This window comes from Mirounga leonina, unplaced genomic scaffold (genome assembly GCF_011800145.1).
Source record: "Mirounga leonina isolate KUSES-001 unplaced genomic scaffold, KU_Mleo_1.0 Mir_176, whole genome shotgun sequence".
In the NCBI taxonomy this organism is placed as follows: Eukaryota; Metazoa; Chordata; class Mammalia; order Carnivora; family Phocidae; genus Mirounga; species Mirounga leonina.
Genome location: NW_023270454.1, coordinates 9,212,227 through 9,227,617, shown reverse-complemented (window position 1 = coordinate 9,227,617; position 15,391 = coordinate 9,212,227). Strand labels below are relative to the sequence as shown.

The window sequence follows — 15,391 nt, the reverse complement described above, 5'->3', positions numbered from 1 at the left end:
TTATGTATTATAATAGTATTGCATCGATGTTAAATTTCCTGAATATAATTGCCCTATGGTTAAGTCAGGGGATGGTCTTGCTGTTAGCAGGTACTTGCTAAGGTATTTAGGCAGGTGGAGTTACAGGTCTTTTACTTACTCTAAAGTGGTTCAGCAAAAAATAATCTTGCGTGTGTACGAGTTGTGAGAAAGAGAATGGAAGAGTGGCAAAATATTAACAGCCGGTGATTCTAGATGGAAGATAACACAGGAGTTCCTTGTCCTGAATTCACATCTCTCCTTTATGTTTGAGCATTTTTCAAAAGAAAAACATTTTAGAAGGCCACCAGCCGGGCATGTTATCCTCTGTACTTCCCAGACTATAGTGATGGAGGCCACATCCTTACATCCTGGAGTCTCTCAGGCCAGTTAGAGTAGATCTTCAATGATGACCAGTATGTTCGACTCCAGCCAAGCCAGGATGTTTCCTTGTGCAGTTTTTTGTGTTCAGGAGGAGAAGGCAACGCGTGTTCTTTCTGTCTCTGCAGGTGAGAGCAGAAGCCTCTTGGGACTCTGCCGTGCACAGCTGTCCTCAGCTCAGTAAAGGCACCCCAGCGGATGCGCGCGTGTATCTGATCGTGCGGGTGACAGTGCAGCTCAGCCATCCGGCCGACATGCAGCTGGTGTTACGGAAACGAATTTGTGTCCATGTTCATGGCCGGCAGGTGAGGCATTAGTGAACTGACTGTTGAAGAACTGACTTTAATCACAGGTCCGACTTGAGGGCAGGGCCGGGAATGATTGCTCTGGCCTCCCGTCCACACAGCTCTGTGAAGCGTTGAGCTTTCCTCTTCAACTCGACTGCTACCGTCGTGTAACCATGCCTGCTGCGTTCCCGGCGCCTGCCGTCCTGACTTCCTCCTAGACAGTGTTCAGTTTTTATGATGAGTCTTTCTTGTTCCATAGTCACAAATGGGTGCCCCGGAGCCCCGTCAAAGCGAAGTTCTCTGTGTTTGTTTTTGACTTTTCGTTTGGGTTGCACGAGACGTGCCAGTTCTCTGCAGATTAGCCGTTGTTTGGACTCACTCTCCACTTCGCACTTCTTTCTCTCCCCTTCACACTTCTTTCTCTCCCTGCAGTCATCTCTGCTAATTCGTGGACTCTTACATTCGGAGAGGGTACTCTGTCGAGCTTTTGGGTAGCAAAACGAGTAAGAATTAGTCTGCATCTTGCAGCTGCCAGTGTCCTTTGGTACGTGTAGCTGAATAAACAGGAGACACCTCTGTTGGGATAGTGCTGGAAGGCAGGTGCTCCCAGAGTGCGGGAAGACTGCTGCAGGAGAAGCAATGGAGAACTCAGGGAGGGGTAGCATGCCGGCCGCTCCTTCACGGACGGGGGAGTCTGGCAGGTGACGGGGGAGGAAACGGGCTGTTCGGTGCAGAGGTAGTGAGGAAGGACAGGGCAGGGCAGGCTCGGACCTCCAGCGGCCAAGTGTGACCGGCAGTGTGACAGGGTGGGCCGCGGAGGCCGGGGCCCTGGCTGTCCACACAGTTGCAGCTGGATTATGAGGCACCTTGTGCCATATGACTGGGTTTAGTAGGAAGCTTCTAGAGAAGAACATAAACTATTTCTGCCGTTGGCTTTTCAAATACAGGATTTGGGAGGCTCATTCCAGGGATTCTTTGAACTGTCTGTGCTCACTTTTTTCGACGCCTTCTCAATACACTGACTAAAACCAGGACAGATGAAAAGAAATCTTTTCATTTAAAAGAGCACAGTCACGGTTGACAGAGTCCTAGATGTAATCTCCACCCCTAAAAATTAATCTTTAGTTCTAAATGTCACACTGATATCAATCTTTGAAATGAAGACTGTTCGTAATGCTGTTAAAATTGCAGCTCTTTAGCTTGGCAATCCAGCATCAATAAAATCCAGGTCATCGGGTTAGCCATAGACGTATATGGTGTGTCTCCCGTTCACTCTTTTCTCTGGCTCTCTTTTCTCGGAAGTCTTTAAGGGATTGAAAAAGACAAGTTGCTCTTGAGGAGCATTTTGAAGAGTTATTTGCCATTCCTGAGCTAGAGATTCTGCTTGCCAGGCGCTGAGACTGACCTGGTACAGCCACCAGCCCCACAGAATCCTTAACAGAAAGGGTGCATCATGGAGTCACCAAGCTTCTTCTGGTGGTTTTTTTTTTTCTTTTGGGTTCGTTTTTAAATTCTTTTCAGTTTTTTGTTATAACAACAAGAAGTTGCCACCTTTTTTCCCTTGGTTGAAATGATGTGATATAATCAAATTGATACTGAATGACATGATAGTATTTTAGGGCATGCCAGTTTCCCTCCCAATTTCAGATACTTCAATCCTAAAAATTGCTTCTTTATGGCAGAACAGGGACTTCCTTATGATGCTAATATATGCAGATCAGCTTCAATAGTTCCATACAGAAAGAAAAGGTAAGGTAACAACAGCTTCCACACCTCCCCACCCCACCCATTAAAACAAAACAAAACAAACCTTAGCTGTTCCCTGACAGATGTAATGGGCAGTGGCTCAGCATTGCGCGGCTCAAGTCGAGGAGAGTGAAGGGCTGAAATCAGTGGTCTCTTTGCATTCTAAGAGCTACAGTCTTTTAAAAAAGTAAAGATCACTGAATAGGAAAGAAATTATTATTAAGTAGGTTTGTGAAAATATGTACTTCTAAGACCAAATGGCTTGATTTTTCTATTTTCTGTGGGGGTTTTCACAATATTTCCTGCTTCCCTTTTGCATGAGGGAAAAGGTTGGGTGTCGGTTTAAAATTCTCTCTTCTTATCTTTATTCACCAATTGTATTCTGCCCTCATCCCTGCTCTCTTCAACCTCTACAGGATGTTCAGTCTTAGCAGCATCTTCAAATGAGTCATCTATGCATTAATTCAACAGTTCAATTCTTAACTGTGCAAAGAGCACAGTCAGCATAAACAATGACCATGCACTCTTAAATCATTCTTCATAACGATCCTGCTTTGGTCAAGAATTTAATGCCTGAACTTGTCAATATTCATGCTGCAAGATGTCCATTGTACTGGAGGAAAAAAAGTATAAGAGTCACCAGTCCTCACTCACATCTTAGAAGGTCATTTTATTGTGTTGAAGTCAACAGTCTTATTTCTGTAGCCTTTAAGTAGAGCTGAACCAAGATGCCCGGTGTCAGTTTCCAGAGTTTTGGGTTTATATTCTTCATATATTGGGTATAGGACCTGTCACATGGCAGGAACCTAATAAATTGGTTTTGTGTGCTGAGACGAAGTTGAAGAGCCTGTATTTAGTGAATTGGATTTCAGCTTGCTTATATTGGAAATATGCTCTGTTTCTTTTTGGTTAGAATGAATGCAGTATTCTTTGTGCTATCTCTTTGTTAATGAAAACTCAGTTTTTGAGGTAGGAAACCATATCTTTCTGTTTTGTTTTTCTCTAGGGTTTTGCTCAGAGTCTCCTAAAAAAGATGTCACATCGAAGTTCTATTCCTGGCTGTGGAGTGACTTTTGAAATTGTCTCCAATATTCCAGAGGTGAAGGATCATATGAAGTTTGAGTTTACTAAAAATAAACATGTAAAAAGAGCTAACTCCCTGAAAGTCACCTCCCTAAAAAATATATAGTCAATGAAATTGTGTATTTGGGCAAATGCTATAGATTTGTAGAGGAAATTTCCTAATCTTAATGTGATTCATAGTGAAAAGTATTTGTGGCTTTTAAAAAGGTTCTGGTTTTAGTATTTTGTTAAAAAAGTTCCTTTTGAAAAGCAAATCAACGCTCCTGGAAGACAACACTCCTTTTTTACTCCTACTAGCCATAAGGTAACAATATTGTAACTCTCAAAGGGAGACAACATAGCACAAAATAGAGATTCAGGCTTTCATTTTGGAATCACACAGAAATCTTATTTTTGTCACCTCTTAGTGAGGTGAACTTGGTAAGTTACTTAGAGCCTAAATTTTTTCATTTATTAAATTGGGTTAGTGATAGCTTCTATACAGGGTTGTTTTTAAGGATTAAATGAGATGCAGGGCACCTGGGTGGCTCAGTCGTTGAGCATCTGCCTTCGGCTTGGGTCATGATCCCAGGGTCCTAGGATCGAGTCCCACATCGGGCTCGCTGCTCTGCGGGAAGCCTGCTTCTCCCTCTCCCACTCCCCCTGCTGTGTTCCTGCTCTCACTGTGTCTCTCTCTGTCAAATAAATAAATAAAATCTTAAAAAAAAAAGGGGGGGCGCCTGGGTGGCTCAGTTGGTTAAGCGACTGCCTTCGGCTCAGGTCATGATCCTGGAGTCCCTGGATCGAGTCCTGCATCGGGCTCTCTGCTCAGCAGGGAGCCTGCTTCTCCCTCTGACCCTCCCCCCCATCATGTGCTCTCTCTCTCATTCTCTCTGTCTCAAATAAATAAATAAATAAATAAAAATCTTTAATTAAAAAAAAAAGGATTAAATGAGATGCTGTATACAAGTCGTTGTGCACACACTAAAAAGTCAATTGTAATTGCCATTATAGTTCCTGTTGTTATTTTCTTCTCCTTATTTCTCTTTCTGAACTGAGAAAGTCATTGGAATCAAACACATGGAGTTTAAAATACCCCCTGACGGGTATTTTAAAGCATGAAGCTTGCTGCATGATACAGTTTATAAAATGCTTCCTAATATTTAATCCCAGATTTATTCACCTGGTCTGTGGCACAGCTGGTAATGAAGGCCTTCCTTACAGGGGTAGGGGAAGGGAGGGTTCTAAGAAAAGGACCATGGAAAAGAGAGAGAAGAGCAATTCCTTCTGTCATACTCACTCTCTGAAATCGAGGAGTGGTTGAGGAGATGCAGTTTGTACTTTGCACGAGTGGAGAAGCGGGGACATGTGCTGGGAGCGAACACTCCCTGCTAACCACGCCGTCCACATCTACATCATACTCTTCATTTTTGAGGGCTGGATGCTGTTGATTCTGTTGAGTGTTTGAGCAGTAGGTGGACAAATATATTTTAATACAGAGATCAGTTTTTGGAAGGCTGAACAGATTACACAGTACTTGGGCTTTGTTTTAGATTTCTTGTACTGCAAGAAATCTTGTACTGGATCTTCAAAGTGTTAGACTTCCACAGTATCTATTAGCTGTTTAACTATTTAATTTGGAGCCTGCTGAACATTTAAAAACTAAGTCTGTTGCAGACTAGCAGCAAAATCTTGGGTCTGTAGTAGATTACTCTTTGTCGACTCAGATGCTCAGCTAGAGACTTACTATTAATTCTCTGTGTCTGAATGTTTTATGTGTTCTGAATGTTTTCTGGCTGTTTCATATCTTAACTCTATAAATGGTTTGAATGCAGTTGAGAAACAGTGACCGCTGTAGTGAACTCCCTTCCATTTTTCCATTTCTCTCAACTTCCTTCCCCTCCTGTCTCATCCCTTCCTGATTTTAGATTCTTTATCCTCTTTAAAAGTGCTTTTATTCTCTGGGTGATATGATTTTCAAATGGAGGAAATGTTGAGGGGGGGGGATCAGCTGAGAGATAAGTGTATAGCCTCGTGTGATTTGGCTACCTCTTTAATTAGCCACACATCTAAGTCGGCAAGTGTTTTTTTCCCCCACATTATCAAATCTTGATGATAAAGAAAAAGGCACAGCGAGACTTAAAACTTATAATGAAAGGACTGCACTTAGTTTATTTTTTATTTAAAAACAAAATAAAAAGATTCCTTGAGGAGCTAGGTTTATCATGAAAAATCCTTAAAAAGTTCTTTGTGTTTCTTGTTACAATAGCCCTGAGAGCTTGGTGGCAGAAAGAACTGATGATAGGCCAGAGAGCAGGAGATAGTTCCCCTTTCTACCCCAAGACCCAGTCATTCCACCTTTGGGTGCTTACCCAAGAGAAGTGACTGTGTGTGTCCATAGAGATATGTATAAGAACACTCATAGCGACTTAATCCAGAGTAACCTAAAACTGCAAACAACCCAAACATCCATCAGTGGGTGGATAGATAAGGAGATTGTGGTATATCCATAGTGTGGAATATCACTTAGCTATACAAAGAAATGAAGTTCTTGAATGAATCTCAGAATCATTAGGAACTTAGGTTCCTTCTAAGTTCTAATCTTGCCTTTTTTGCCAATTATGTGGCCTTCCTCTTTCCTCATCTATAAAATGAGGATGATTGCTTCTTTTCAGGATTATTAAAAGGCTCAAATGAGTCACTGTAGGAAGTAGAGGTTTTGTGAACGTAAGCCACCTTCCGCATCCTTCCATATTTTATCTGTTCTAAAGCTCATTTAAATTTTTATTTAAAAATACTTTTGATGTTAGAATGTATCTTATATTTGATATCTTAAAATTAATTGGCAGAGTTTTTTCTTGTCTCCTTAGTGGTATATAAAATAATGTGTTTTTTTTTTCTTAAAGTTGATGGCATCTTAAGATGCAGTGGCATATGGCTATATATTTTGTAGTTTTTGACATTATTAGAACAAATTCACAAGTAAATAAAGTATCAGATTTTCTCTGAGAAGAGTAATTTGTTATGAGCTAAGCTAGCTTGACATGATTAAATGCACAAACAACGGCCCTCCCTGACTCACGAGCATCCCATTTATATGCATGGGCCACCCACGTCAGAGGGGCAGGGGTGGGCTCTGTGGGAAAGCACAGTGAGCCAGAATTTACCTAGATACTTTTCTTCTTGGGGGGTGCTACACTGCCTTTGGCCTCTGTAACTCCAGATTTGAGGATCGAGACCAGTTTTAGAAGCTGCCACATGTTGAATGTGTGGTCCGTGGTCGGCTGCTGAGTGAAAGCGTTGAAAGCCCTACTTTTCATTTTTACTCTCCTGTGTCTGCCTCATACTAGTATTGTTTGGACCCCAGCTTCTCATTCCTGTCTCTTGCCTCAGTGATGTATTTCTGAAGTATTGTAGTGGTGGTTATATTTCTAGCTGTTTCCACCAGATCCTTTCTAACCAGTAACGTTTTCGTTTGCAGTACGAATGTAGCAGAGGACCGTTTTATTGAGAATGTGCTGTGTTTCAGGGGCACTGTGTTCAACCTTGCAAGTTAATCTAACCATGATTTATAGCATGATTTCTGTGGGAAAATGCATTTTGAGTTCCAAAAGCTGGCATTAATTTTGGAATACATCCCATTTGCTAGTTCAGTGCTCTGTGTGTGTGTATTTGTATAGATCAAGAAGCTTTTATGTTTTCTTCTACAGAGTACTTAATTTTAATACACAACTTTCTGTTCTCCAGGATGCCCAGGGAGTAGAGGAACGAGAAACATTAGCAAGAATGGCGGCTAATGTTGAAGACACGGCTTCTGCTGACTCAGAGGCTTATATTGAAAAATACCTCAGAAGTGTGCTGGCTGTGGAGAACCTTCTCACTTTAGATCGTCTCCGCCAGGTTAGCCAGCAGAGCTGGTAGCAGTGGTGCTGACCCAGCCTGATTCTCTTCGCCTCTCTGCAATCCGCAGTGTTGGTACATCTAAACTTTTGAAGCCTCTGTTTAAGTGGCGCATATTAATTTAGATTAAACTTGTCAGTTAAGTCTGCGAATATACAAAAGCTCCACTAGGGAAGTTAGTTTTACCAAGATGCTAAATGCTATCTATCTGGTTGCCTTGAGGTAATGGGAGAAGATATTTCAGTCTTGCTGGCTGAAGAATTATTTTAAAAATTCTCTGATAACGGACAATAATGTTGCTGAAGAAATATGTAGGAATGTGGCAGAATGGGCCCTTTCTGGCTTAGCTGGACATACCTGCCACAGCCTTAGAGTAGATCTCTAGACAGGGTAATAGAGATGCCAGCAGTAAACCTAATCCTTAGTGGAACCCTAAACCTCATTTTACGTAGCAATATTGAGACTTTTTTGGGTTTTAACCAAAGACTCATATGAAAAATAAAAGTGAAGGATCTAATTTTGACGATCTTTCTCCTGGGACTAACTTCTGACCAGCTTCAAGGCGGCCATCAGTAGATAAAGAAGAGAATGATCTAGGTAACCTCTCCGCTATACAGTTAACTTTGACTATTCCACAGTGATTAGAATTAGGTCATTCCACGGTGTGAAGGAACAGCCATGATTTAAAGAACCAGGAATGTGTATGTAGAGATGGTAGCTCAAAGACTGCTGTATGTGGTATTGCTTTGGCGGTGGGTCTCTGATCTGTATTTTTCCTCTGCACGTTTTCTGACTGACAGGAAGTTACAGTGAAGGAACAGTTGACAGGAAAGGGGAAGCTGAGTAGGAGGAGCGTTAGCTCTCCCAACGTGAACAGAGTGAGTACATGGACTCCCGTGTTCTGTGCTCTGCCTGAGCTCTCCTTCCCTGCTCCTCTTTCCTTGGATAATTCTTTTGTCTCCTTCAACTCTCACCTCAGATACCATTCCCTTCTCCGAACTGATTTAGGTGCCCCTGTTCTCTACCCGTAGCATCTGTGCACACCTCTGTCCCTGTCCTCACCAGTACGATAGGGAAAGTGTCCATTTAAGTTAGTCTCTAATGTTTCTCGCTCATTTTTGTGAGTAGTGCCTAGCTCAGTGACTGGGTATTCAGTGAGTGAATGTTGAACTAAAGCAAAAGTAGCCGAGTGCCTCGGACAAGCCATTTGAATTTTCTGGGCCTAACTCAATTACTTTTAAATTGAGAAGTCTGGACTCGGTTTACAAACTGAATTGCTTAGAGGCCATCCAGGATAGTATAAATGAGTATAATAAGTTAGGTGTGTTTCATAACAGTGTCTTAAGTTTGTTGTTTTTAAAAACATAGGTATAATTTATGTGCATATTAAGCCTACAAATAATTCTTCACAAAAAAATATGATTGTGGCCCTATGATTTATGTCTCCTTTCCTTACTTTTGACAAAGATGTGGATATGAGAAATATTACCTTTGTCTAACTTTACACCAAGAAAAACCACAGTACAAGCATTGTAATGAAGAGCAGCTGACCCTTAGCCTTAGTGTTTGAGAGACGAAAGTGAGAGGTAGGGAGAGTATCAAACGGGAGGGCACACGTGGCCCCTGAGTGACTGAATGACATCACTAATGATTTCAGACTGAAAGATTGGGAACATTCTCAGATATTAAGAAATACCACTTTTTTTTTTTTTTTAAAGATTTTATTTATTTATTTGAGACAGAGAGAATGAGAGACAGAGAGCATGAGAGGGAGGAGGGTCAGAGGGAGAAGCAGACTCCCCGCCGAGCAGGGAGCCCGATGCGGGACTCGATCCCAGGACTCCAGGATCATGACCTGAGCCGAAGGCAGTCGCTTAACCAACTGAGCCACCCAGGCGCCCCAAGAAATACCACTTTCTTTCTTTCTTTCTTTTTTTTTCCTAAAGATTTTATTTATTTTTTTGTCAGAGAGAGAGAGCACAAGCATAGGGAGCGGCAGAGGGAGAGGCAGGCTCTCCACTGAGCAGGGAGCCTGATGTGGGGCTCCATCCCAGGACCCTGGGATCATGACCTGAGCCAAAGGCAGACGCTTAACCAACTGAGCTACCCAGGAGTCCCAAGAAATATCACTTTATTTCAACTTAAAATCTCATTTCTTCAGAAAACATTAAAATGCAGAGATACTTGCAGAGATTTGGTATTTAGAATCTGGTTTACAGATGCCTAGATGGCTCAGTTGGGTAAGCATCTGCCTTCGGCTCAGGTCATGATCCCGGAGTCCTGGGATCGAGTCCCACATAAGGCTCCTTGCTCAGCAGGGAGCCTGCTTCTCCCTCTGCCTGCCACTCCCCTGCTTGTGCACGCTCTCTCTCTCTCTGACAAATAAATAAAATCTTAAAAAAAAAAAAAGTCCTATGGTTTAAGATAGTTTGTGTCTATATGTCTGCTACGAATACCCAGAGAAGGAAGCTGTAAGATCAGAACATGGTAAAATAATTAGTAACCTGGTATCCTTTAAATAGAGGGGATAAACAGATGAAGTATCCCTTACCCAACCCAGTTATTGCCTCAGTATAAACTGGGTATCTGATCTTATGTAAACCTCCCACCTCAAAGTTCAATTTAGTTACAAAAAAAGTTGTGAGGGGCACCTGGGTGGCTCAGTTGTTTAAGCGGCCAACCCTTGATTTCAGCTCAGATCATGATTTGAGGGTCCTGGGATTGAGCCCTGCGTGGTGCTCTGCACTCAGTGCAGTCTGCTTGAGGATTCTCTCCCTCTGCCCCTCCCCCCGGCTCACACACGCACGCGCTCTCTCTCTCTCTTTCAAAATAAAGAAATCTTTAAAAAAAATTGTGCCTAATAATGTCTCAAAGTACACACTAGCCTAATTTACAAATGTCTTGACAACACCTCTGCTACCATCTGACTAACATTACGTTGATTTGGTTTTCAAGTTCTTGTATTTCCAGGACCGTAGATTTCTATACTTTCACACCTAAAGGACTAATCCCCTTTTTATTTCTTCTTCAGTTGTCTGGCAGCCGACAAGATCTTATTCCAACCTACAGTCTAGGCAGCAATAAGGTAGGTGTTTATAAATATTTTTCTGTCAGTCTTAGACCAATTTCCCATTCAACTTTACTCTTCTCAAATATCACATGTTCATTTTGCATGCTAGAATTTCTCCTACTCTTCTAGGCTATGTGAAATTTATTGGAAAGTGTTTACAGTTCATTTCTTTTTATCTGCCAGTTAAATTAAGGTTTATTAGACCTTGTTACTCTACTTTTTAAGTGTTAAAAACCAATTTTATTGCTTGAGTTCATATTTCTGTATAAAATATTCTTCCTGTTTGCGTCAAAAAAGGAACTTTAAATCAGATTTTTAATAGTAAAATATTGATATAATGATTGCAAATGTGTGAGGAATAGGAAGATTTTATCTGGAAGTTAGTATTATTTGCTAGAAGAAATTAAAATAAGGGAACAGAACTTCTGTTAGCTGGAATTTATTGTTAATGTAGTGTTCCCCAATTTAGCAGTGGTTTAAGCATAAATTCTTTATCATTTACTTAAAAGGATCATACTCGAAATTGTTGTAACTGGATGTCCTATATCACAGTTTTGTGCCTGACATTTTTTGGAGAGACCTGGTTAGGTGTTGGTACTGTTAACTGGGGCAAAATGCTCTGTGTTGATATCTTAACCCTTGAGGAGGGTAAAAGTGAACAGTGTCTTATAAAATGGCCTGATATCAGGGATTTGTTTCAAAATAATCTCGGGGGACGATGGGGGTATAGATAAAAGAAGATTGGCTATTTAACGGTAATGGTTATAGCCACATGGGATTTGTTATACTACCCTTTCTACTATTGTTAGTTACTCTCTACTCTGTTTTTGTATGTTTGAAATTTTCCTTATAAAAATTTAAGTAAAAGAACAATTAGTTGATGAATAATTAGATTTATTCTTAAGATCTAGGTTACTAGGAGTTTACCTCAAATACATAAAAATGTATGTCTATATATATCCCATTATTTCAGGCAAACTCCTAGTAACCTAGATCTTAAAAATGAGCCATATGTATATATATCAGTGTTTATAGACATATAAATTGCTCTCCAGCTCATTAATTTACTGATCACCCTACCATGTCTCTGAAAGTGTGCTAAGTACTACTCCTTCATACTGATCTGATGATAGGTTTGATCCGTTCTTGATGAGCACAGCACAGGTTTCGATTACCAGGACAAAGCAGAGTTTTTGGGCAATTGATTGTGTCATTAGTTTTCAGTGTAAATAAATGAAATATTATAAGGAAAATAGAAAAAAATATGACTTTTTGTGGGTTTTTTTGGAACTACATCTAATCCAAATTCTCAATTATATTATAAATTCCTCTAAAGAAGTGGCCAAAATTTTCTATCTACCCCCAATCTCCTTATGTTTAAATAGAGAAAATAATAGTATCACTTGGAAGAAAATTACTGTGCTTCATTTACAACAAATAAATGGAATAAAGGAACATAGGTGCTATGCTAGAAATATGATAGAGTAGGAGACCAAAGGAGGGGGTGGACGCTTTTAAAGGCATTATTCCAGGAGAGGCTGCAGAGAGGTGATAATCCCCCTAAGCCGAAAGACTGATGAGTTCCCTCCGAGGCGGGGAAGGAGTAAAAGCAGCATTGTGAATAGAAGCATGGAGAGATGAACAACCTTGCTATGTTCATGACACTGCATGCACTGTGACTAAAGGAGAGGGGTACATGGGGGTAGAACCCAGGGAAAAGGGGCCTGATTGTCGAAGTTCTAACATTATGTACCAAGCAGTAGTGGAGGAGGCAGGTAGCCCCTGAAGGACATGTTAAAGTTGAATTGGAAAGTGTTTTTTAACAGTCCACCTAAATTCGACTTGGGTTCCTGGCTGTGGCCCATAAAATCACATGAGAATAATGTATACAGTACAAATATAGACAGTTATCAAAGCAAAAGTGTGAAAAAAGATGTAATTCGAGGTTGGAGAGATCAGGTGGGGAGGAGATTCAGCAGTGGGAGGGAGAGGGAGAGCAAATCAGGTGTATTAAGGAGATAGACTCTCTAGAACTCCATGGACAGGAAGGTTGGGTGAAGAAGGAGATGAGGGTGACATGTACCCTTCTGGATGACAGAATACAGAGATGAACTGTAGGAGGGGCAGGTTTGGGGAAGAAAACGATTTAGTTCTATTTTGACATGAGATATCTGTGCCAGTTGAAGGATCTGGAAGCCTGGGCTGAAGACAGATTGGGGAGCTGGGGGCATATTTGAAATGGAGTGAGGGATTAGATCTAAAGTCAGAGCTAGTCGGCATAATAATACTCACGGGCATGTGCCGGAGGAGAAGCTGGCCAGAAGACTCAGCAGAGAGTGGCTTGGAAACTGGGCCAGAAAGGACTTTTTAAGCTGTTTGGTTTTTTCCCCAAAGATTTTATTTATTATTTTAGAGAGAGAGCTCATGTGCACATGGGCAGGGAGAGGGGCAGAGGCAGAGAGAGAAGCCCAAGCAGACTCCTCCCTGAGATCATGGCCTGAGCCGACATCAAGAGTCGGATGCTCAACCAACTGGGCCACCCAGGTGCCTGGCTTTTTAAGTTTTAAGAAGGACTCTTTACAGTTTCCTCAGAGACTGTAAGATGAGGACCAAAAGACTGTTTCAGATGTGACAGTAAAGAGTTTCTTGGAGACCTTTCACAGAGCAATTTCTGTGGAGGGTTGGGGACAACTTAGCAGGACATGTCATTTTAAATGAGTAAATGTAACATTACATATTTTTGTTACCTACCAGGACCTTCCCTTTTTTAGTCATCTTAATTTCTTGGAGTACCCTAGTGAAGATGAGGAAAGTCTGATTTTCACCTTCTCAGGTTTTACTGATATCATGGTGCCATCACAGCAACAAGGATATGGATCCCTCCACTCTATTTCGGGGTATATTTTGAGTTGTCATACACTGCAAACAAGTTAAATACCCCCCCCCCCCCCCCCATTGCAGCAGTTCACAGTCTTCCTCAAAACTTGGCCTTGCTTGCCCCTCCCCGACCATATTAGTTCCCAATCCTCTGGAAGTATTGTCAGGGAAAACAGAAGGTGCCAGCCTGCCATTACTAACTTTGCTCCCAATTCAGCTGTGAAGCTATTATTTTTATCTCCTTTTGAACTCCTGGTGTCCATGGGCCCTGAAATGTTACGAGGTGTAGCTGGCCTTTAGCAACATCTCATCACTATGGGCATCCCTTGACTTCTCGTTAGGTTAAATGAATGTCCACATATCATAATTAGAGACCTTTGGCTATTCAGTAAGCAGAAAGGTAGAGGAAACCTGTTCTAACATTTTTATGGGATGGGCCTGTTTAATGAGTAAGGAAATTCCGGCGATAGAGGATTGTAACTGTAATGCTAGAAAACAAAGTGAAAAGAATATGAAGGAAAGAGGATTTGATTCCAGACTTACTTCAGAAGGGAGTACAGAGTAGCTCCCCCATTTTCAGAGGAGGGCTTCCCTCAATAGTTTTATCATCTAAAGCAGAGCATCTTAAAAGATTTTTAGGAAAAATATATATTCTTAAAATTACATTTTCTTACTAGGGAGAAAAAAAACATTCCCCTGCTCCCTGTGGCCTTTAAATGAATCAAAGAAAAACACTTTCAAATATAGCATTGCCTTGTATTCAAAATGTGTTTTTAATACTACCCATAAAAGAATTCCTCAACTGGGTAGTGCTTAAGCTAATTGACCTACAAATTATCAAATTCCTATTAAACCCCTTGAGACAGCAGCAGTGCTTATATACATGTGAAATGACATATGTACAAGAGTGTCCACTGAAACATTGTTTATAATGGTGGAAGACTTGGAAACAAACTAAATGTCCATTGGTTTGGTCTGGTTAAATACACTTAATCTGGGCACATGCCACACCCTCCCCCCCACATACACACAAATAAATAAATGGGATACTATGCAGCTGTAAAAATGATTAGGAACCCTGCTAGATACCAATATGGAAAAATTACCAGGATATACTTGATGATTAAAAATGAAGTGCAGAGGGGCGCCCGGGTGGCTTGGTTGGTTGAGCATCCAACACTTGGTTTCAGCTCAGGGCATGATCGCGTGGGTCACGGGACTGAGCCCCGAGTTGGGCACCCCTCTCAGCAGGGAGTCTGCTTGAAGAGTCTCTCCCTCTGCCCCTCCCCCACCCCCCTAAAAAATAAATAAATCTTAAAAAAAAAAAAAAGGCAGAGGGGCGCCAGTGTCTGACTTGTTCTCAGCTCAGGTCTTGCTCTCAGGGTTGTGAGTTCAAGCCCTGTGTTGGGCTCCACATTGGGCATGGAGCCTACTTTAAATACATACATACATACATACATACATACATACATAGATAAATAATGAAGTGCAGAATAGTATGCTGCCATTTATATTACAAAAGGAGGTGGACAGGAGAGAAGTATGTGTGACTGTTTATAGATTTACTTACATAAACATAAGAAACCCTAGAAGGATATATAAGAAGCTAATACCATTACTTATCTGCCTGGGGAGAGGGTGGAAATATGTGGGGAACTGAACAGGTGGGGGTAGAGGTAGATTTCTCACTATGCCTTTTTATATTACTTGGTTTTTGGATCATAGGAACCAATTACCTATTTTTTTTTAATTAGAATTAAAAACATGTATGTATGAAAATCTCAATAGGAGCAGAAAAAAAACATTTGTCAAAATTCAACACCTTTTCAAAAGAAATATATTCGAATTGAAAAATTTTATTCCCTACTCTTTTAAGTAGCTAGAAGTTTTTGTTCCCTTATGTGTAGTGGTTTGAGAAGGTCTCCAGTTGCTTTATCTGTAATAATTTGTACACAAAATCATAAAGAAAATTGTTTTGAAAAATCTCAGACTTTTCTTTGGGGGACTTCCTGCATTCTTCAGTTTTCAGAGATCCAAGGACAGGTAATTA

General features: G+C 41.0%; 1 protein-coding gene across 2 annotated transcripts in view; it reads left to right on the top strand.

Moving 5' to 3' along the window:
• KIF13B (kinesin family member 13B) overlaps positions 1–15,391 on the top strand; it is a 205,639-nt gene that overhangs the window by 142,578 nt on the left and 47,670 nt on the right. For both annotated transcript variants that reach the window (XM_035022644.1, XM_035022643.1), the window contains exons 31-35: positions 528–704; positions 3,439–3,531; positions 7,242–7,394; positions 8,195–8,272; positions 10,426–10,479. In XM_035022644.1, coding sequence (XP_034878535.1) covers positions 528–704; positions 3,439–3,531; positions 7,242–7,394; positions 8,195–8,272; positions 10,426–10,479 — 555 coding nt within the window. The remainder of the gene's footprint in view (positions 1–527; positions 705–3,438; positions 3,532–7,241; positions 7,395–8,194; positions 8,273–10,425; positions 10,480–15,391) is intronic.